This window comes from Denticeps clupeoides, chromosome 2 (assembly GCF_900700375.1).
Source record: "Denticeps clupeoides chromosome 2, fDenClu1.1, whole genome shotgun sequence".
NCBI classification, from domain to species: domain Eukaryota; kingdom Metazoa; phylum Chordata; class Actinopteri; order Clupeiformes; family Denticipitidae; genus Denticeps; species Denticeps clupeoides.
In genome coordinates, this window is record NC_041708.1 from 28,898,119 (window position 1) to 28,921,243 (window position 23,125).

At 43.1% G+C, this 23,125-nt stretch overlaps 1 protein-coding gene across 4 annotated transcripts in view; it reads right to left on the reverse strand.

The window, feature by feature from the left end:
- The window catches only part of gli3 (GLI family zinc finger 3), a 92,187-nt gene that overhangs the window by 46,515 nt on the left and 22,547 nt on the right, over positions 1 to 23,125 (reverse strand). For 2 of the 4 annotated variants that reach the window (XR_003748857.1, XM_028969773.1), the window contains exon 3: positions 13,347 to 13,574. Coding sequence is in view for 3 of the 4 variants with exons in the window: in XM_028969773.1 (XP_028825606.1) it covers positions 13,347 to 13,574 (228 nt within the window). In the remaining variant the exon portion in view is untranslated. The remainder of the gene's footprint in view (positions 1 to 13,346; positions 13,575 to 23,125) is intronic. The other 2 variants (XM_028969774.1, XM_028969775.1) reach the window with 1 other exon arrangement.

The window sequence follows — 23,125 nt, forward strand, 5'->3', positions numbered from 1 at the left end:
GGCGAGGAAGGCTTCCTAATTCTTCAGATAAAACATTCAAACATTTGCATAATATGCCATGGCTATATTTAACTATGAGACAGGAAGAGCACACTCTTTCTTACACACACCATCAGCATGATCTCAAAGTGAAGAATCTTAACTAATGCAAAACCTTTATGCACTTTATTTGAGGTTTATCGTGAAAAAGATGCAAAAATAAAACTGCGTTGTTGTTCTTTACAATAACTGTGCTAATGATGTAGATTAAATGGTTTCCCAAAAGAACATATTAATACTTTATCAACTTGTCTACAACAAATGCACTTTTTTATTGCAAGTAAAAGGACCATTGCAATGCATGCAAGACGTCTGTGATGATGTGATGCAGCCTTAAAAGGAAGGCTATTAATCTATTGCCAACTTGCAAACATACTATTGTAAATGAATGGTTCTATCTTGCCAGAGCCTTGGTGTGTGTACAAAGAGATCATTTTGTTAACACACAACACCATGAAACCATTTGATCTTTCGCTCTCACACACAAACACACAAAATTAACGCAATTAAACCGTCTCCTTATCTTTTCATAGGAGTGGAAGTACACGCAACCAAGAGGCAATTAGACTGGGAGGAGTTAGTGACACAGCGCATTCTCATTCCCACAACGTGTCTCCACGGCTCCCGCCTTTTGCGCCAGAGCTGCTCATGTCGGTGCCAAAGCCATGGGGTGCCCAGCAGCTGGATCCACTTCTGCTCTGTGCCAAACACGGCTAGACCCCTGGGCTCTGGCATGTTTAACCCCACTCATTAGAGTCCTGCCTCACCTCACTCTTAACCCACAGACGAATCTGAACAGATTAGTGGATCTGTGGAGATCTGAAGACCTTAAGAACTAAAGACACATTAAACTGCTGAAATGGCTTTAAATGCTGCCGACTGTGGCAAGCTGTAGTTAAATATACATACAGTAAACATTGAGGTCCAGGCAAATACAAAATTACAGAAAAACTAGATAATATAGTGAATTGTCACGGGTGGGCTGGACATGGTGATGAAGGAGGACGCATTCGCACGATTTCACATGACAGGGGTTTAACGCAGACTGCACGAGACAAGGGAACATTAACATGCACAATGACCTGACGACGAACAGACACGAACAGGATAGTTTTATACAATTATATAAATATACAACAGGTGAACATGATCAGGGAACATTACACAGGATGAACATGAAACTCCGGTCCGAACACGGTGTTGAAATTGGTGTTTATTCATGTTTCTTAAGGAGACTACTTTAGATACTATTGATTATAGGGGTGGGAAATAAAATCAATATTTCAATGCACCTTGATGTGGAAATGAAAGATTCTGAATCGATTTACTTAAGGATTATTGTTAAGTACCAATGCAATGTTGAGGAACAAAAAAGGTTTCCGTACTCTAAATACGGAAGTGCAGTGCCTGGACAGTCTCTGACTGTTTGGTTTCAGACCAAACGCTGTGCTGGACGTGAAGTTAGCATTTACTTGCAAAAAAACATGCAAAATATGCATGGTTTTCTAAATCCCTGGTTAAAAGATAATGTCTCGTTGTAGATCTCTGGGCACTCGAGAGACTGATAAGATCAGCTGTTTCTCCATTCCTGCTTTGTGTGTGTGTTTTGAGGGACCAGAATGAACACCAACCCACTTCGATTCTATTGAAAAAGTTCAAGATGCATCAAGATGCATCCATAATCGTTTTATAATTGCATCACAACTTTCTGAATCGTAATCGAATCGTGTGGTGCCTAAAGATTCCCATCCGTTGTATTGTATAGAAATTCCCTGCATCACTGAAAATGTCACATTATTGCACAGTGTCAAGATACACACACACTGAACACTGTAGGCTGGCTGGGAGGGTGGGTGCGGTTGAGCGTGTTTGAGCAGTGAGATCATGAGTGTGAGGAGAGGTGCTGTAATGAAATCTGGCGGCAGCGGAGTGAGCCCAGGCATCATATGTTCCACATTACTGAACCCCAACCAGAACTCTCTAAAGAGTGCCTGTCACAGCTGGGCTCGGCGACATGCTACGCTAACGGACCACTGCTCAGGATCATCTGATGAAATGTTCCAATCTCTCACACACACACACACACGTCCAAAGACACCTATCATGGCAAACACTTACACAACTGGAAAGATTCTCCTACACACCTTTTTTCCTGCAACTATGTGACTGATGAATCAATTACCGCTGAAGAGCGTTGGCTAGCATCAGCCTCACAGGACTTCATTAATGAGACCCAACAAGGCCTTTTTATGAAATGATTCAGGAGATCCTGCTATTAGCAGCTCCGGGCTGTATCTACACCCTCTTCTTTAAAAGCAATTCAAATGGCCTATAAAGAGCGGGGACAATTATGGACACCGTTTTTCTGACTCATCACTGTGTATTTGTGTCCAATACGAATTAATGAGCTTGGTCAAAGTTGGACTCTTAATTGCCCTTTCATTAAGGCTCATTTATAATCACGTCTTAATGACTGGCATGTGAAATAATGACAGAGAAAAAGGAGTGCTCCCACAATGCAAAGTTAAGCTGGATCATTACAAAGGCAAACTTCAAACATAAGACAGATGTGGACAACAGTCAACTGGGCTGGAATAAAACACTTCTGTATTTTTTTCCCCTGTTCCCCCCATCTTTGGACACTGTGAGTAGAGTTATTGATCACGCTTCCTCTGTGAAGATCTCTGGCCTGCCGCTGTCTTAGGTTTGGCAGCGTTTTTCTGAATGGCCATTAAAGAGAATGACTCATCTCCTGCTACTGAAGTTGGGAGAGGCTTTGTCAGGGAATCAATAGGGAAAGCGTAGACACGGGGTGCCAACACCTTCCTTTCTTCTCTTTTTTCCCAGCACTATTTGTTTGTGTGGCACTTTTAGGCCAAATCCCACTCTGAGTGGGTTACAGTAACATAATGTTAGTTTATAATGCTAGGCAAGAGCATTTCGTATTCCACATGGGAGGGACAAGCAATGCTTTTGATTTCACTTTCTATATATATATAACTTGTTTTCATATTTATTTATTTTCCATTCTGCATTGGGGAAGGGGTGACCCATGCAAAAGGTATATTGGAATTTGGGGGGAGTTGGGGTTGTTGGGCCTATAACCTCCGGCTGTGTCTTTACTCTAAAAGAGGATGCTTTGACAAACACATGCACACATGGAAACACACATCCACCACAAATGGGCCAATTTACTGTGGGTAGTAAACAGTCTCCACAGGCTCTGGTGGAGACGGATTGCTGTGTGAAGCGCTGCTCCCAGCCTGTTTGCTCTGTGCTCTGTGGCGGTCCCTGTGGCTGCCCGCGCCGTTTTCCTTTTTAATGGAGCATGGCGGATACACACCGGAGGAGGTGGCAGTCTCTTTAGTCAGGAGGCTGAATAAGAAAGAGTCAAACTAAGAAGGCCTTATGGTGCGGTGCTCTCAATGAGGACTGAGACTGGGGACAGATTTCAGACAGAGGGAGAAAGAGTGGCAAAATAAGCCAGTCTACTATACCCATATATCAAAATGTGTGTGTGTTTGAGTATAAATTAAGATTGCACTCTTATCACAACAACATGAGTGCACACACAGTATTGAATGAATGCATGTGAAGACACACATACACAACCAAATACATACAATAGGTACTGAAAGAATTCAGACCCCCTAACATTTTTCACTCTTTGTTCTATTTTGTAGCCATTTGCTAAATTCATTTAAGTTAACTTTTTTCCTCAATGTACACACAGCACCCCATATAGACAGAAAAACACTGAATTGTTGACCTTTTTGCAGATTTAGGTCTCTCCATTTTAGGTCTCTCCAAAGATGCTCAATTGGGTTTATGTCAGGTCTCTGACTTATTCAAGAACAGTCACAGAGTTATGTTTTAGCTGTGTGCTTAGGGTCATTGTCTCGTTGGCCCAGTCTGAGGTCCTGAGCACTCTGGAGAAGGTTTTCATCCAGGAAATCCCTGTACTTGGCCGCATTCATCTTTCCCTCGATTGCAACCAGTCGTACGATCCCTGCAGCTGCAAAAAAAAAACCACAGCATGATGCTGCCACTACCATGCTTCACTGTTGGGACTGTATTGGACAGGTGATGAGCAGTGTCTGGCCTTCTCCATACATACTGCTTATTTCTCACCATCTTGTGTCTTGCACCGAGGAGAGGCTTCTGTCAGGTCGCTCTGCCAAACAGCCTCAACTGGTGGAGGTTACCTCTCTTTAACTCTCTCAACAAGGCTCTTCTCCCCCGATAGCTCAGTTTGGCCAGACCGCCAGCCCTTTTGGTCCTAAACATCTTCCATTTAAGGATTATGGAGGCCACTGTGCTCTTAGGAACCTTACGTGTGCAGAAATTGTTTTGTAACCTTTGCCAGATCTGTGACATGCCACAAATCCTTCTTTGAGCTCTTCAGGCAGTTCCTTTGACCCATTTTGATTCCCATTTGCTCTGACGTGCATTGTGAGCTGTAAGGTCTTGTATAGACAGGTGAGTGGCTTTCCTAATCAAGTCCAAATAGTATAATCAAACACAGTTGGACTCAAATGAAGGTGTGGAACCATCTCAAGGATGATCAGCAGAAATAGACAGAATGTGAGTTAAATATATGAGAGTCACAAAGGGTCTGAATACTTATGACCAAATGATATTTCAGTTTTTCGTTGCCAATAAATCTGCAAAAATGTCAACAATTCTGAGTTTTTCTATCAATATTTCCAATAAAGGAAATTAATATAACAAAGATTGAAAAATGTAATACTTTCCATACCCACTGTACAATGTCAAATGACTGGTTAATTAAATGATGAACAGCACATAAGGAAAGTTCTTGTTTAATGAGAAATACATTATTGTCTGTGTGAGTGTGTGTATGTGTGTGTGTATTATTGTGAGGGGATCCCTCCTTTCAATAATGTTTGCTTAGATGCAAACTTTGCACTATTTAGACAGGTAAATAACACATTGGGTTCAGACATGTAAATAACATATTCTGGAACTGTTTAACTGTGCTCAGTGGGAGTTGCTGCTGACTTTTGTGTGTTTTGTTTAATTACAGTCCCAGACTGTAGCAGGTCTAATGGCCTAATTACTGCTGTATAAATTAGCCAAGAGCGCTAGCTGTGCAGGGCTCTCCATGAGGAGCCTGGGCACAGACTCAAAAATGCATTTTAAAAAGCAACAGAGCAGAGAGTTATTAATATTATACGTTAATATGTTACTGTGATAATACACATGAAATTGGTTTTGAAAAAAGAACGAAATTTCTCTTATTTGTCTCCAAATTAACTGAACACAGGCCATATTACATGCCTAATTTTGTTTAAAGAATCATATGTTCACAAATATCAAAGTATTTTTATGTCCATAACATATAAGCCTTGAGTCACACGAGAATAGCATTTCCTGACAGTCTGTAACAAGCTTATTGTTTTATTCCAGATAGCTGCCATAGCGCGAAAAAAAAGTCCTTCCCATTCTAATTGCTTAATTGAGGGCCTGGCATCACGAATACAGTTCTCCATTGGATTCTATCACTGCAATGTACGGAAACGTAACAGCGGGCTCTTTGTGTGAAAGGGGAGTTGTAAACCTCTCTATCGCTCATCCCCCACCGGCATCCCCGGACTCGCATGCCCCTCCTCCACCACCTCCTCTGCTCTATCTTTCTCCTACCGTCCTCCCATTCCAGACTGCTCAGGCTCTGAGTGAAGGCTATATTGCCGGAGCCCCGGTGGAGCACCAATCCCTCTCCAGGTTTTCCAGTTTGGATTGGGATAAGCTGGGGAACAGAACAAAGTGCAGTGCCTTCACCGCTCCCTCCCCTACTCCCAAAATTCCCCTCCCCAGCCAATCTTGCTCTGTTTCCTACCTCCAGTCCCAGTTGGTGGGCAAGATTTACAGAGCGATTTACCAGCAGAAAGCAGCAAGCTAAAGCTGTCAGCCTTTTCTTCACTCCCTCGTCTTGAGCCAAAACAACGGTAACTCTAACCACAGAGGGAAATCATTACAGATGCCAGTTAACTCAACAGGACAGTGGGGCTGGGGAGGGTAATGTGGTATTTTAATGAAGTCCTGGCCAACTCTCATTTAAAAACATGCAAAAAATGGGCTGCACAATTAATTAGATACAAATCAAATACAAAATTGTGCAAGGTTAAGCTTGGGGCACTTAGTTTCACTTATATATCAACATGAAAAGTTTGAGAAACACCCATCCTTACAATTAAAGCCATAAATAAGTTTATAGTGAAATAGGACACTGTGGCAGTGTTCTTTTTCCTCAGGATCATCTTATGCACAGTATAAACCCTGGTACAGCTAAAGAAGAGGGAATGAGATTTATTATATGTTTTCAGGTTTGTAATCTGATTTCATCTTTTATGAAAAAGCATGCCTTAGTAATTGTAAAAAAAAAACATAAATAATCTAGAACTGTATATGTGTAGTATATACATAACCCCTGACCATAATCATACTGTTGTAATGCCATTATTCCCATTACTGTTAATACGATTTCTGTTAATAATTTCTTTGTGGTGTTATTAACAGACTTTAAAGCATGTGCTTACTTACTAATAATTAAAAGAATCTGAACCTGAACACAGCACTAATTCTTATTTTAATGCTGCCATTTATTTATAGTTTAGTATAGTTATTTATAATGAATATATTATAATGAATATATTATAATGAATAAAGTACTTTAACCAGTAAAGTCATAAAATGTTCAGTTAAAAGCAGATAAATAGAACATACACCACATGCCTAAAAGGCCACAGAGAACAAATGTGATTTAGCCTTGGCTTAATCCAAAGTGGCCAAATCATTAATCATTCCAGTGCAAGAGATTAGTGTCCTAAAGACTAGAGCAGAGGAATGGTCAACAATTCAGACAAATTACCATGATTTTTTAAAGAGCGGACAAGAGATAAGCAGAGGTCATCACCACCACCACCCTCCCTCTAGCCATACCCTCACTCACTGGCCTCTCTCTTCATCAACTTCACTTCCTTTACCGCAGGATCAACAAGTTAAAATAAAGGAAGCGGTCCTCCTTCCCATCCTCTCCTCAGTGTGCAAACCCCCCCAACCAAAAAAAAAACCCAGGGTGAGTTGTAATCCTTTTATGCCATCCCTGTCAACAAATTCTTCCCAAATAATCCTAACAGACTTACAAACAGGGTTAGGTAGCATCTAGAGAGCTAGTGAGAGGTGGAGCACGGAGCTGGAGCACATTGACCAAGGAAGGGGAAGAGAAAAAAGCAGAGAGAGGGAGAAGCTCAGAGGAGAAGAACTCATGTCACAGCAATTTCCTCCACCCCACTCCCCTTCCTCGCTCTCCTCTTCACCCAGGTGGTGCCCAGGGGTTCGCTGCCTGGGCCGCGAGACAAAACCAGGTCGGTGTAAACCTTAAAGAGGATTAACCCTGCCAGAGTGCTTTAATGAGACCGGAGCGCACCCGGCACCACAGAGGAGCCTCTGATTGAGTCGGGCCAGAGTGCGCTCCCAGCAGCCTACTCCAACAGAGCCACATCAAAGAGTCCCGGCCGGGGAGAGAAGAGGGAGAGAGGGGATAGGCAATTGGTAGTAAGAGGGAGGGAGGGAGGAGGAGAAGTAAGGGGGGATGGACAGAGGAATCCCTTATCTCTCCCAGAGAGGATGCTGCTCTGTGGAGCGAGATTGTCTGGAGCTGCCACCTGTCCCAGCCATCTTTGAAGGCACTGCTGAGCCTGTGATGGCTCTGACCTCCTTCAGCTCCGTTTCTTTTATGTCTCTCTTCATTTTCAGCTTTGTTACATCTTCAACCCCCCAACCCCGTACCACTCTGATGCCCTCTCTCTGGGTTGGATCTCCCTCTTCAACTCTCCAAACACAAGAGCCAGGGATGTACCCTTCTTATTGCACTTGGTAATAACCATGAGAAACATTTTAATTAGCAAATGCTCCTCAATCCACCTCCTTCCCACCAACAATAGGTGCAGCTGATCCCCAGGCAGAAGCTTCTGCTCAGGCTCGCGGTGTTAACCTTTCCTACTGGTGACAAGAGGGAGAGACAAGTCGCTGCCAAAACCAGCCCAGTGCACTGCGAGAGTTGAAAGCAAGGCTACCAGTCCCATGACACTGATTATCCAGCAGAAAGAAAGCTGCATTTTGGTAGGGGGGGAGCAGGAAGCTGGAGATGTCGTGGCTTTACCCGGTGGCAGCCCTGAAGGACCATTCTCCTGGGCCGCCGCTACTTTGCAGCTCCTGCTGCTGGCGTCTTTAAGTCAGATCTCCTATTGTCAACGGCGCTGTTACTGACGCCGGTGGCTTTCCCAGCGGGCCGGGCGCTTTGAAAAGCCTCAACGTCGGCGTGTTTTAAGCTCGCGTGTTCCTTCAAAGCGAGATTACAGTAGTTTCGCTTGCGTCGGCACTGTGCGTTTAACCGATTAACCATTGTAAATGCAGCCAGGGAGCAAAGAGTCAGGCAGATGTTACACAAACAATTATAACAAATCCTGCTTATTATTTTGAGACGTTCAATTATATAGTGTTATCAGTGTCCTGAAGAACATGACTAACACACAGTGGTTTATAAATTCTGGGTGCTTTGCAGACCCTGAAGTCTTTAGAAAAAAAAACAGAAATTACAAGAATAAAAGTCAAGACCCACTTACCAAGTAAGATTAATTTAATAATCTGAATAAAAGGGGATGGTGTGATTATCCACTGTGAGCTGGGTAGAGGCGCTAATGCTCCAGGAGCCTGCCTGATGACGTCTCCTCATTCTTGATGAAAGTGGAAAAGGATGGATGGAAGAGAACCCTTCCCATCGCCCGCAGGCGTGCCCCTGGCATCTCTAACCCAACGTGCCCCGTCGAGATTTCCACCCCTGTGCCCCTCTTTCAAAGAGCCAATATTGAATCAATCACCAAAAAAACAAGCTCTTGCCCTTGAATGGGGTCGAGTGTGAGTGACTCTCGTCCCCCCTCTTCTCCCTTCAATGCACATGCACCCCCCCCCCCCGTTTTTCTTTTCTGCATTTTTTGCTTCTTTGAGAAAAGCTGACACAGCTCTCCGGGACTGTTGGCTGATAAATGTGCCACTTTACATTCAGATTAAAACTATGATCTGCGCCCACAGAAGTATCACCTAGACAATTTCGGAATTACAGTGCGAGTCATGTTCCAGCACTTGACAGCTCCCTCTTTCAGTTCAATGGTCAGTTGCAATGTGATTTAGAGGAGGGGACAGGTTGACACCAGGCCCTGCAATTCAGTGCAACGGACCAGCAGGTTTCCGCTCCATGTGACCCGGCCTGGAGTTCAACCATCATCTTTTCAGAATCAAAGGCAGACGCCTGCCTCACCATGAGGTCTTTGTCAGGCTAAGAGCGACATGAGTGCTAGAATGTGCCTGTGAATGCAGAATGTCTGCTAGAGGGGTGAAATCTGCCACCAGCCCAATGGCAGAAAGAAGTAAAACCTTCATGTCTTAACATTAAAAAGGATGAAAATATGCATCAATGGATCTTTAGAATGTAGGTTAAGCAGCTGACATCGGAGTTTCCCGTAAGCCATTGCAGAGGTCATGGACATGATCAAGCCAAGAATGAAGCACGTCCAGATGCCCATTCCATGTATTTATTGCATTATTTAGTGCAGTAATACAATTCTAAAGGACAAAACAGTCTTCTTAGAACTGATTTAATTAAACAGTTCTTGGCAATAAGCATTTGCTGCTTTTATAATGTACTCATGCGAATTGACATGACTTTTAAAATGCCTGAAGAGATCCTGTTAGTTATGAAATTAGTACTACGCCTTCAGCTGTACACATCACAATTCAAGGTCATAATATTGACTGTAAGGAACTGTAATAAAGATGGAGACACAAGACTGTGAAGTACAGAGACACAAGACTTTTTCTGTTTGGGAAAATCAGGAAATGTTGAATGGTGGTGCTGAGTGCTCATTGAGCTAAATATAATCTGACTCAAAAGTTGCAAAAGAATGTGTATGAAAAGAATGTGTTTGCAGCAGCAACTTACTGCTCTTCTTTTCTCCTCCAAAAGTCCTCCTCCTAGCTTCAACAAGGATCTTTAAGAACAAGAGGCTTTTATTCTCAGATTGGGACAAGCTTTAACTTTGGGGAGGAATACATTTTGTCAGTGCAAACAAAAAATGACTTGATTGAGAATTCCCATAAGGATGCATGCAGAATCATCCAGATCAGGCAGCAAGTGGCTCAGTGTTGCGGAAGCCCACTGACCCCCTAATCAGCACACAATACAAACAGATGTCGATGCCTTGCCTTACATTCACACTTCCTGACAATTAGAATCTTAAGAAGTGTTCTATTTCATTAATCCCCCCCTCTCTCTGAATCCCACCGGCTGATCCACAGAAAAGCTGCCATGTCTTAACGTTGTGGTAAGCAGGAGATTGACTCTTATCCAGTGTTTGCTAAAGAAAAGAGCCTAAGGCTCAAGAATGGCAATAGCTTCACTAATGCTATCATAAAGTGCTATTTTTCCACCCAAGGCTTCCTTACTTACACGAAGAAGTGGGAGTGAAGAAAAAAAATTGAAACAGACTTACGGTCTCAAGCTCTGAAGGGTGGGAGAGCAGGAAGGTCTTGATGAAAAGAAGACTGGCAGGGAACCCAGGTCTATAAACTTTTTTTTGCACCTGACACCCAGTTTCCTGGGCACAGTGCTGCACTGACACACCAGCCAGGTGTGCTGAGGGGGGACTGCAGGTGTTGGCGCGTTTTAGGCACATTAGGAGCCTGTCACTGGGCGCCAAAGAAGAGTAATCGGATTTTACCTGGCCCTTCTTGTCCTGCCCAGCTCACTATGCAAACACAGCACAACGGCCCGCGGCCTCCACTCCATCACACCCGCACACACCTGGGATGCATTTAGGAGGTGATGGATGGAGTGTGACAGCCTCCAAAGGGTAGGGATGGTGCCAGAAATGGGGGTCAATGCTCTTCACACCTTGAGACTTTTGAACAGTTGGCGCCAAGACTTCCTTAAAAGAGACTGGGGAAATGGGGAACCCTGATCTTTATAGACCCTCACAAGACAAGGTCAAAGGGCAGGAGCCCAAGTTGAAGAGGAAGTGGAGTCATAGTAAGAAATATACAAAAAGAATTGCTCTTGTTGTAATGAATCCTAAACACAATTTGTTCTAAGAAATTTACTAACATTTCAGAGACGGAATCAATTTTATAAAATCCATGGACATGCACCAACAGTCCTATGACTCTCAACTATAGCCGAATGAGACAAAAGCACTGGGCCAGAAAGAGAAGGAAATGTTTTAATCCTCAGTTAAGCAGGGGAGCTAGCGTGAGACCAGTCTGTTCCAATGACACGCCCATATCGCTGAAACTGACAGCTTCAGTTCTCATAAGCTTTTAGTTCATCTATCACAGAGGCACACTATCAGTCAAGACAGAAAAAATGAAACAAAGCAGTTTCCAAAAATCACTTGGCATGTCGTGGGGAGGGGGAGAGTGGGGGTGGGGGGTAGGGGTGCAAGGGGCATGTGGGGAGTGAGTAAAAGATAGAGGAAGAGAGATACAGGGAAATGCTGAAGTGGGCCCCATGCACTTTGCCACTCTAACCCCCTCTAACCCTGTTCATTTTACAGTTTCTCTGGGCCCCCATGTGGAAATAATGGAGACCTTTTAAGACAGTGTGGACCCTCTGACTTCCCGGCCACTGTTTCAGACACTGACTTTCCCTTATGACTGCCACCCCCACAGAGCCAGACCCCCACATCATCAAACCCCTCTGGACAGCAGCCAGCCAGACTCCCTCCAAACCAACCCCCAGCTCCCCGTTCTGCCCACTGCTACAATCAAATGTGGCAGGCTTGCTGAGCTGGGCCCTGGCCAGTAATGGACAGCAATGTTCCACTTGCAAAGGCCCAGAGCTGCGCGGGTCTAACTTTAAGTAACCTTTGGAATTAGTAGAGCCTGTGACAGCCAAGGCACCAATACAGGGAGCAGGAAGCTAATGAAGGAGCTAAATAAATAGAGATACAGTAAATGGTTGGGAGTGTGTGTGTGTGTGTATGTGTGTGTGTTAAAGAAAGAGAGAGACCTATTCATTAAGTCAGGTGAATTAAAACCACTCTGTCAGGACCAATTCAGAGCCAATTTAGCGCAACTAAACAAGCCATCACAACGAATCCTTGTCCAAGGGGCGACATCCAGGCAAACGGTGGTCTGAGCAATTAACCTCCTAAAGGCCCTACATTTGCCTCATCAATCTCTTTTTCTATCCTTCCTTCCTTTCTTTCTCTCTTTCTTCCTTTCCCAGAGAGAGAAGAATGGGAAGAATAGTTTCTGAATGTGTGTGTGTGTGTGTGTGTGTGTGTGTGTGTGTATGAAAGAGAGAGTGTAGAGGGGGAGCTGGAGGCTTTGATCTGTGTGTTGATGAAGTAGAGGCGAGAGCGGTACTCAGGCCGACTCTAATGAGGGAATTACGGAGCAGCGTAAGCCGTCCTCCATACTAACTCCCTTGGAAAAGGGAAAGGGGGAGAAAAAAAAGAGAGAGAAAGGGCAACTAGTCAACTGTCATGCCCAATCACTCAGCGCTCGGCTTTGCCTTTCACCTTAAAACAGAGAAGGAGGGAGAAACACATGCCTCTGCTGAGCATGTTTCAGGTGTGTCCTTGAGCCATAAGACTTGAACTTCCAAAGCTTGAACATTTCAGAAATTGTAAGTCACCGTGATGCTCAGCAATTAGCCAGTTAAAGAGTTATCATACAGATATAATTGGGGTGAAATTTGTTTGTTTCTAGAAAATTGTTTCTTTTTAATCTGTCAGTTTGTTTAGCCTGATGTGCTGGTGCACAGGTCCATTGATAAGAAATTGTTTTACATATTGATTGGCACAAGCATCACCAACTACTTTCTCTTGGGTGGTAAAAAAAAATCATGAAACAAAACACAATGTGCTTTAAAAATATTCTGCTTGAGGACTGTAGCCTGCACACTAAACTGTCCCTAAACAACTGAGGCCTTCTGAATGTTTTAGTGCACTTACCTGGCTTGTTAAAACCAAAACAAAAAAATAAGGGGTGGATTGACATGTTTGCTTTCTCAGGTCACATCTGGACAAGTTCAGTCCAAGAGGTTTACATACCAGAAGATTTTTCTCTTACACCACACTCATTTTTCATTATATCATGTTCAGGTGACAGGTTACGGTGTAGGTGGACCACGTTAAAACACCCCTTTAAAAGCTGGTTTTCCAGAAACTCCCCTAAATACTCCTAATGGAGGTTTTACCATGACACTGCACTGCACCATCACTCACTGTAGTGGGAGTCCAGGTAGCTGTTGCGTGGGTCCATGGCGAACAGCGTGCCACGGTAGGGCAGGGCGTGGTCGGCAATGTGAGGCAGTGAGCCGTGCAGATCTTTCTTCACCAGCGGTGAGCGCTGTTCAGAGGTTGACGGCTCCTCGCTCAGCTTGCCGGAGGCTGGGCTGGGGGAGCTGACAGCGTTGCGCCTCTCTCGATGGTACAGGCCTGTGGCCTCATCTTCTGCGAAGCAGAGAAAGAGAGAGACCAAATTATTCAATTAGAGCATCAGGCTGAATTGGTCACTGCTTACTACAGGTCACACCTACACACCTGCTCAGTTTCTTTGAGAGGGAACATGCACTCTAGAGCTTTTAGTTGAATGACAAATAATTTGCTACCGTCAAAGCGAACTTCTCAGGACATGTTCACACTCTAGCACACACACACACACACACAAATGCACACACTTCCCCTTAAAAGCAGGGAGCAAGTCAGGTCACGTTCAAAGCTCCCAGGAAAGCGCTGTTAAGCAGTCTTCCATGGGCCATTTGCTGTTGGGATGAAGCATTGTGGGTATTTTTTGCACAACCACCTACCCCCCCAGAGTTTGGGCCCTTCAACTCCTTAGCTGAGCATGTGGATGCTCTCTGTAAAGAAGAACAGGTCCTAACTTCACATCTGAGCTGCAGTCAGCAGAGGATTTCACCACAAGTCACTGCTCTCTGTCAGTTGCCTTTCCTTTTTTCTTCTTGTCTGTATGTGTGTGTTTTTCCTTTCAAAGACAAGAATTCCCATGGAGAGGGCAGCCTAGACTTTTCCCTGGAATTCTGACCTGCTGTTAAATGTCATCATGGGTACTATCAACACACACCTCGGTCTTTCTATTCCTTTTTCTCCTCCTTTTCCCTTTTAGTCTCTCCTGCTGTTTTTGATTCAGTTGCATTGTAGCTCTTATCTCGGCATTCCATAATAATAGTCTCTTTTCCAATGCTAAGACAATGTAGAACAGTGATGGAGTCTCAGGGGAATCTCTATCCAGTGTGGATGGAAGAGCTAAAGTTTCCTGGGACTCCTGACCTTGGCTTTAGGTCGTCGACCTCTGGCCAGCAGGATAAGAGAACACTGTGAGGCGACATTTTGGGGCTTTTGGGAAACTAGTAATTTCATGATATCAATACACATGCATTGTTTCAATACAAAACTTGACAGCAGAAATTAACACATTCGTTGTGTTTGTCGGTATTTCGAAACTGCTGGGATTGGCTACATTAATAAAAGCCCACGGTTTCTTGTGATTCATCGTTTCACTTACACTTGGGTTCAGCTTTGCCACAATTTTGCTGCTTGAACTTTTAAATAACAAAAAACACCAAAAATGATCTCAGCATATGTGGGTCCATCATTTGTACATTTACATTTACAGTATTTTTCAGATGCCCTTATCTAGAGCGACTTACAATCAGTAGTTACAGGGACAGTCCCCCCTGGAGCAACTTTGAACCTGGGTCTTCTGGTTCATAGGCGAGTGTGTTACCCACTAGGCTACTACCACCCCTTTGTAAAATGATGTAAGTGAAATATAAGTGTTTATTTGACATGTATTACCAAGCGTGTAAATCGTTGAAGCCTAAGTATATTTCATCATGCTGTTTGTTTGCTTCTTTTCACATGGGACTGTGTTCACCTTCATCTTATAAAAGAATTTCAACTGCACCACTGAAAATAAATAAAATGTGTGTGCAAAAAAATAACTTCATGTGACTCAGCACTCATTGCTTTCGTTGTTGTTAAAAAAAAAAAATCGAATGCAATATAACAAAAAAGTATTTATTTACTGTATGCCCTTCCATGTTAATCGCAGTATTTTTCCTCTGGTATTCCTCTAATGCCTTTTAACTTGAATTTCCTACAGTTTCTCAAATACTTAAATTTTAATACCTTAATAGCATTTCATTTATCTCAGAGTAATTCGCTCCGTTCCGCTTAATTTCGGACTTCTGTTTCATTTCAGATTTGCCAGGCCGGAGTTCCCAGTCCAATGAGTTCATCCCCTTCTTCCAGCCCAGACCCACTTCAGCTCGCCGGAGGTCCACCCCACTTGGTCACTTCCACGGCCGATGCTCTGATGTTCTGGAGGCCTGGTGGGGGTGGGATTTGCTGCAGGAGCCAACAGCTGAAGCTCAGCAGCGTTAGTGAGCTATCGCTGCCCGGCCAAGTCAGCAAACCCCGACCGCAGAGGAGGCACCAGAGGCCGGAGAGGAAGACAGATTAGGACAGTGCTGGAGCCACACTGTGCAGCCTTTCCTGGCGCTAAAACTCTCTCATCCATGCCTCACAGTAGTTCCCCTGCACTAATTTCCTGAAAATTACACATAACTACATACACACAGGGTACGCAAGAGAGAGATAGGGTGTGCATTAAAAAAAAGAGTGAGATGCAGCATCTTCAGTCCAAGAGAACCGAGCGTTTGTTACGTTGTAAGTATTTAATCCTATACTGCATATTGTGTGATCTTATTAAGGGAATAATGGCACTGATGCTACTAAATCTGGATTAATAGGTCTGCTCTTGCAAACTGAAATATTAATATAAAGGGATTTCCCCTTCATGTTCCTGTCCTCCTAATGCAGATTTGAGAGACGTGGGTATGGCAGGCTGCTCTATAAGTGTGCAGAACTGAAATTACTGGAGGCCAGGAATTGAACAAACACACATCCCATAGGAGCAGGTACAAAAATGCACAGACACACAAACCATTTTGGTTTGCTCAATTATCAGATAAAACAATGTCCACCTTAAATGTTTTCCAATAGATTTATGACCAAAGTGACCAAAATCCTCAAATAAAATAGTTTCTTTCAAGGGCATTTTAAAGTATCAGACCCCAGAGAAGTGTCCCATTTTTATATATATTTTTAACTTTCTGTTGTTTGTGTTGGTTCTGCTGGTTCATCTCCAGATTACTGAGGAGGCGCAATGTCCATAGAGACAGGTCAGGTTAGACAGAGGTGCTGCTGCCACAGAGGTCTCTGGCTGTGTCATTAATTTAGAGCAGTGAACTCTGAACTGTGGACAAAGCCCCCAAACACTCCCAGAGACTCACATGTCCTTGAACGTTGTCTATGGCAGTACTACACTGTTCGACTGTAAATAATCTTTTGTTTAATTTGACATGAAGGCACTGTTTAATTTTACAAATTATAATCTGTTAATTTGATTTTTAGCCTTTGACAGATCAATTTCTATTTCATGAAATTGATCTGTCACAAATAATTAAAAAAGAATTAAGATTCAAAACATTGAAAAAGATAAGTACCTAATTTAAATATTACAAATAAATGAATGAATAAATAATCAGTTTAGGGATATATATCCATAAACTACTGATTCTGAATTAGATGTGGTTTACTGTGGTTTTGTCTCTTTTAATGGGGTCAGCTAAATAAAAAAGATCTCAATGGGAGGGTCACCCCCATCCTCTTTGCAATTGCCACGATGAGTAGAGCTGCTGGGGTTCATTATTTTAGAGTAAAGAACCTTATGAGGGTCTGTCTCTGTTGAATTGTCTGCAATAAATGTCTCTGTAAACACTGAGCACTGAATGGGTCAACGGCCCTCGAATCTGAGAGCAAACAGGAGAGTGAACCTCTCAACCACTCCTCATTGCAGAACAAACCCCCTTTTCCTGGCCTAATAAGTGCATGAGTACTTTGTTAGAATTAAATTATTAATTTACATTTGGCAAATCAAATCATCAATTGTTTTAATCAATATTTCACAGATTTCTGATATATCATGATATAATAAATGTATCCGAAGTTATATGTATGAGTATACTGAGCAGTTAAAAACAACTTTATACCATTAGTACAATTTATACCTTTGCTTGAGATTAATCCCTTCATAAAGTACCTGAAAATATGTCATTTCAATTTTACCCAAACAAAACAACCTATGCTAATCCCAAACCACTTTTTCGATTGTTGTCAGAATAGTTACTCTGAAGTACAGAGCACTCGTCAGAGAAACTTCCAGGCCCTGACCATTTCCCTAAGACCCCATTCACATCACTCTCTTCACTTTTTTCCATCCCACTTTCACAGTGCTGTCTTTTTTCTCTGTGATTGCCCCATCCCGGCCTCCGCCGGTTCACAGGTCTATTCACCCCCCAACACAAAAGCACCGGGCCTGTCCTCCATGGACCAGGGGGAAAGCATGCTCCACAGTAAAAAACAGAGGGGGGAAAAAACGAGCCTGGTCTCTCTGTGGTGATTGAATTTCTTAACATCTTTTCAAAGAGCGCTTAAATGCCTGGAGGCAAGAGGAAGAAACAAGCTAATGGTGGATGGGGAGCACTGAACAAATTTCAGAGCCCTTTCCTGCTCGCGTTTGAGGTTGAAAGCGAACTCCTGCCTTTCAAGTTTCAAAGTCCTCCTTCCTCCCGCAGTGTCACTGAAGGATTTGAAAAGAAGGTAATTGTGCTCGCTGCCGCCCTGATCAGAGCGCACGCCCCGGCTCTAGTATTTCAGGAGCTTTCTCTCCCGGTATAATGGAGGCTGGTGCTCTGCTCAAGCACTCATTCTCTCACTCATTCCCCCTCTCTCTTACCCCGTCCATCCATCCGCTCTCTCTCTTTCTCTCAATCACTCACTCGACGTTCCCCAGCCAGCCCCTCATTAAATCCTAATGCACAGGTTTCTCTCGTTTTATACTTAGGAGCCTCCTTTTCCAGGGGTTCTGGCTTGGATCTCTTGAAAGGAAAAGGGCCCGAGCGTCAACGAGGAAAAAAAAGATTAATTGGACGTCAAAAAATGGGTGGGGGTTAAACAAACAGCAAATGACTAAACAACAATGAAAAAAGTTGGAGTGGGGCCTTTGAGCCGGGCCGGGGTCAGAAGTAGGCCCGGGACGGAAGTTGTGGGACGACGCAGCTTCTCGGGGGAGCGCAGTTTAAGCGCAGTGCACAGGGGTCGGCGTGTAAGAGCCAATCACGTCTCCGCCCTCGAGGCTTTACCCAGCATCCCACAGCCGTGGCGCCAGTCAATGCCAGTCAGTTCAAAAGACACAGGTGAGCACGGGAGGTGTTTGCATCAGCGTTGCGCGGTGTTGCACATTGTTTTCCGGCGAGCCGGCTTTGTTAGAGCCCCTACTGGTGCAGAGGTGCGGTTCACTGCTCTGAGACCGAGCCAATGCCGCGCAGATTTTCCACCTGCAGTACTTCTGAAAGCATCATTGTCAATAGCGCGTGCTGGCCTGGCAACACGAGGGTAGCAGGGAGGAGAGAGGAAAGAGACGGGAGCAGAGGATACACTCTGAAAACACAAAGCTTCACTCTTCAAAGCTACACTCCTCCTGCGCGATAATCTCTTCTGCTCTCTTTTTTTCCCCTCCTCTCTCCCGCTCTTTTTTCTTTCTCGTGCAAATCAACTTGCTGGAAAAAAAAAAAAGATTCCCCCAATTAACAATGAGATGGATAGGGGCTGTGTGTAAATTCCCACATCTGGCGGTATTTTTAATAAGAGCACCTCTCCAAGCGGCTTAGTGGCATTAGCGCTACCTGGATCACCGCGGCCTGGCACCTGCGGAGGAAATCACTGGCGATTAGCGCGGCCACGGGGAGGACGGCGGCACCTTCGCCACTGAGGGGGTGGAGCACAGCGCAGCCTGCGCGCGGGGATTATGGCAATTGTGTAGGGTTCAGCGTCACAGAGCAGAGTTCGCCAAGAGATCCCGCTTAACCTCCCCCTCCTCCACTCCATAAGCTGTAATGCCGCCCCGAGAACTCGATCAGAGAAAAAGTCTTCAGGAAGCTTGTCAACTGTTCACAAAAAAATTCTCTTTCATTAAACTAATTAAATAACATTTTCTGTTAGCATTTTTGGACCGCTCAATCGGAAAAAAAGAAAAATCCCAGCATGCATTTTACAGCCATGCTTCAGAGGTTATTTGGCAACCCGGAGTTGTCAGACACCACAGTTTTCAATTAAACAAATTCACACTATGGTCACACTATGACAGACCTTTATTGTTTCTCTAAATAAACAGCATTGCATTACAGTATTTTATGATATCTATTAAAAAAACATTTACGACTAAGAGGTAATAAACTGGCAGCGATTGCGCTGCTATAAATATCTGGCTGTAGAGAACTTTCCATGATTAGGTAGATATTCTCCAGGCGTTTTTTTCCCTTGCAGACACACACAAATAACATTAATTTTGTGTCATTAGATACTGGCTACACCCTACTGAAAACTATTGCTCTAGTGCCAAGAAGTTTGATTAAATCTGAGGCAGGGAAAAAAAATATGGACTTTTATCTGTTGTTCTACTCTGTGTGAATGAGACAGACGCTTAGGCAATTACAGAAAAAACTTTGTAACAAAATATAAAAATTGTACACATTTACTCATTCTTTTCATTATGCCAGGCAGGGCCATTGTAGGGCACAATTTAAATAGCACCTTGTGACTGATGTTTGCAGCAATTGAAGTGAGATCTGGTTGGCAGTTTGAGAGAGCTGCTTATCCTCGTCGGCTGCCCGTTGTCAAAGTTTGATTTCCCACGCAGCCCTGAAGCCCTCCTCAATATTCATCTATGAGAATTCGACGGCTCCCACACATCTTAATTTGGCTGGTCGGGTGCACACACCCTCCTCCCACCCTCCTGCCTTCCTGGGTGCTGAGCAGTTGGCTTGTGCCTCTGGGCCTCAGCTGGGACCTCCATCAGAGACCAGCATCTACTGGTCCCATCTGAGAGCGAGAGGGGAATCAAAGACAAAGTGAGATTCCCACTCCATCTACAAACTCACATCAAATCAGCGTCAGGTCCAAACCTACCCCCACCCCTCCCATATTTTTTTCCTATGAAAAATACTTTAATTAAGAATTTTCCCTCCTATGTTTAATTTTTGTATATTCATTTTGTATATTACGGGAAAAATACAATTGTTACATTATATGGTAACAATTGTCACTCATTATTAACTAAGCCTATGGGCTACTTCAAATTCAGTGTGGAATATTTAAATTAAAAAAGACAGTCTGTGAACACAAATCCACAAAAGCTTCCTCTAAGCATTACAATGTTAATAGATAATTTGAAAGAGAATTTCTGTGAGAAATACTGAAAATGTTTTATAAAAATAAATTAAAAATTAATTATTTGTATTATAAAATATAAGACAATTATTTGTTTAAGATCGGTATTCAAAATGAGCCTTGACCACCTACCTAAACAACTTAACATATTCATTCATGCCTCCTTTGGTGTACATTCTTATCTTCCATCTAGTGATATTTGGTGCATCAAGGCATGCTCTTCAGATTTACAAAAAAAAATGTTGCCTCCTGATTTTCTGATGTCGGTTAAGAGGAAATTTTTAATTCTATTTTGTGTGTGATTCAGATATTTTAATTCATTATGAGATTAAATCAATCCATTCATATAGTTGGAAATTGGTAATTTTGGAAAAACTGGTCCTCTGGGGGAAGAAAATCTTACAATCAACCCAAGTAGTACACCTTCACTACCTCATCATTCTTACAGACACAAGGGCCAGAATTTTTCAGATTTCATGTCAGAAAAAAGTACTGTAAATATTCCTAAATGTTTTTTGTTTTAGAGGGGCTGCATTTTCAGGTGTGAGCCAGTAATTTAAACTGACTGCATTCCTCAAACTGCAACTTCAAATAATCAAAACGACAGGTAAGAATTATTCCATTCTTGATTGTAATAACTGGGTTGTGGGAATACTGGTATGCTGCTTTCATTGCACAGCATTGCAATGTTATGGGTGAATACATTGAGCGCCCTTGATGGAAGGGGCCCGTTAAGACAGTTAGCTGGCACTTAGCAGCGGACAGATAATTAGACACTTCAAAGGCACCTGCCTGAGATCCCGAGGGTGAGGGGGGACTGGGGTTCACACACCCCCCGTCACTCCTTCATTCTCTGCTCCTATCCCATTTAAAAGCATGTTAACTCCTATCTAGGGCTAGCAGGCTAATTTAACTTCTGACATTTGATATGTGAGGAATGAGAAGGATCAGCCGTTTAGCTGGAACAGGATTACCCCCGCGTCACCCCTCCTTCTCACCACGCAAAAAAAAGCCGTTTTCAGTCAGGCCAGATTCATTAATTTGCCTGGTGTGCTAAGCAGTTTATCAATGACGGAGAAAATGTCTAGGCCCAGAGTGGAGCGTCCACTTTCACCAACTTCCCCTCCCCGCCACTGAGAACAGTCAGTGCAGGACGGGCAGATGCAGTGTCCAATCCTGCTCTTTCTTCCATAAGAACAAAAACAAAAAATCTTAATAAGAAAATTTGAAAACAAAAACTAAACGAAATTAGCTAAATGAAGGTAAACTAATATTCTAAATAAAAATGTCTTTTCCACCAGGCAAAAGGCCTGTATATGTTATATTGTCATGAAAGTAATTTGAAAGCCCAAAATGTTCCCAAAAGTACATTAGCCTATAACAGCAATCTTAATTATTATTATTATCTTAATTATCTTAATTAATAGATTATTTCATGTATCTTTCATGTCTATGTTATGTTTAGTTTAAACAAAACAGTATTGTGTTGATGCTAAAATATCTTGTTTCCATGACTAAACTATGACTAAAACAATGTTCAATTCCTGTGTAAATAATGTGAATAATGTTCATTATTGTACTATAATCTACAGTCCCTGACAAAAGTCTTGTAGCTTGTGTAAAAATTGACCTCAAATTCCGCTGAAATATATTTCTAATCAAGATTTTTTTTTTTTTACAAGAAATGGCTCAACAGCTTTTGTAATAATGTTTAAGTGCAAAACGAAACTGTCAAAAAGTATTCTAATATTCAAATCTTGGTAAAGCCCATTGAGTCAATTTTTGCAAAGATGTAAGTGTTTTCACCTTGTCATATGAGGATCAATTAGGTCTCAGGTGTGTATAAAAGAAGTCCAGTACACTAGACCTTCACATCAACTGCAACTAGACCTCTGCAAACAAGATTCACCTTGAGACTAAAGTGTTGATTATCAAGAGGCTGAAGACCAGATCAAATGCTGATGTGGCAGACACCTTCAATGTGTCTCAGCGTCACGTATAGAGGATTAAAAAAAGATTTGAAGAGACTGGAGACGTTTTTTGACAAGCCCAGGTCAGGCAGACCCCGCAAGTCTGCCCGCAGTGGCTCGAAAATCCAAGGCCACTGCAGCAGAGCTCCCTGTAGCAGAGTCACTGTGTCAACCAAAACAGGATTCTGTCTCGAAATGGCCTCCATGGTCGAATCAGTGCCAAGAAGCCAGCACTAAACAAAATACAATTGGTGGTGAAGGTAGGGGTGGTAGTAGCCTAGTGGGTAACACACTCGCCTATGAACCAGAAGACCCAGGTTCAAATCCCACTTACTACATTGTGTCCCTGAGCAAGACACTAAACACTAAGTTGCTCCGGGGGGACGGTCCCTGTAAATACTGATTGTAAGTCGCTCTGGTTAGGGGTGTCTGATAAATGCAGGTAAATGTAAATGTAAATTGAAAAACCGTGTCGCATTTGCCAAGGCCAACAGCCTGCTAAAAGGATAGACGCTGGAATAGTGGCAGAAAGTGGATTTTTCAGATGAATCTTCTGTTGAATTATTGCTGGAGACCTACTGGAGCCCGCATGGATCCGAGATTCTCCCAGAAAACAATGAAGTTTGGTGGTGGAAAATCATGGTCTGGGGTTACATTTAGTATTGGGGTGTGCGAGAGATCTGCAGGGTGGAAGGCAACATCAATAGTCTGTAATACCAA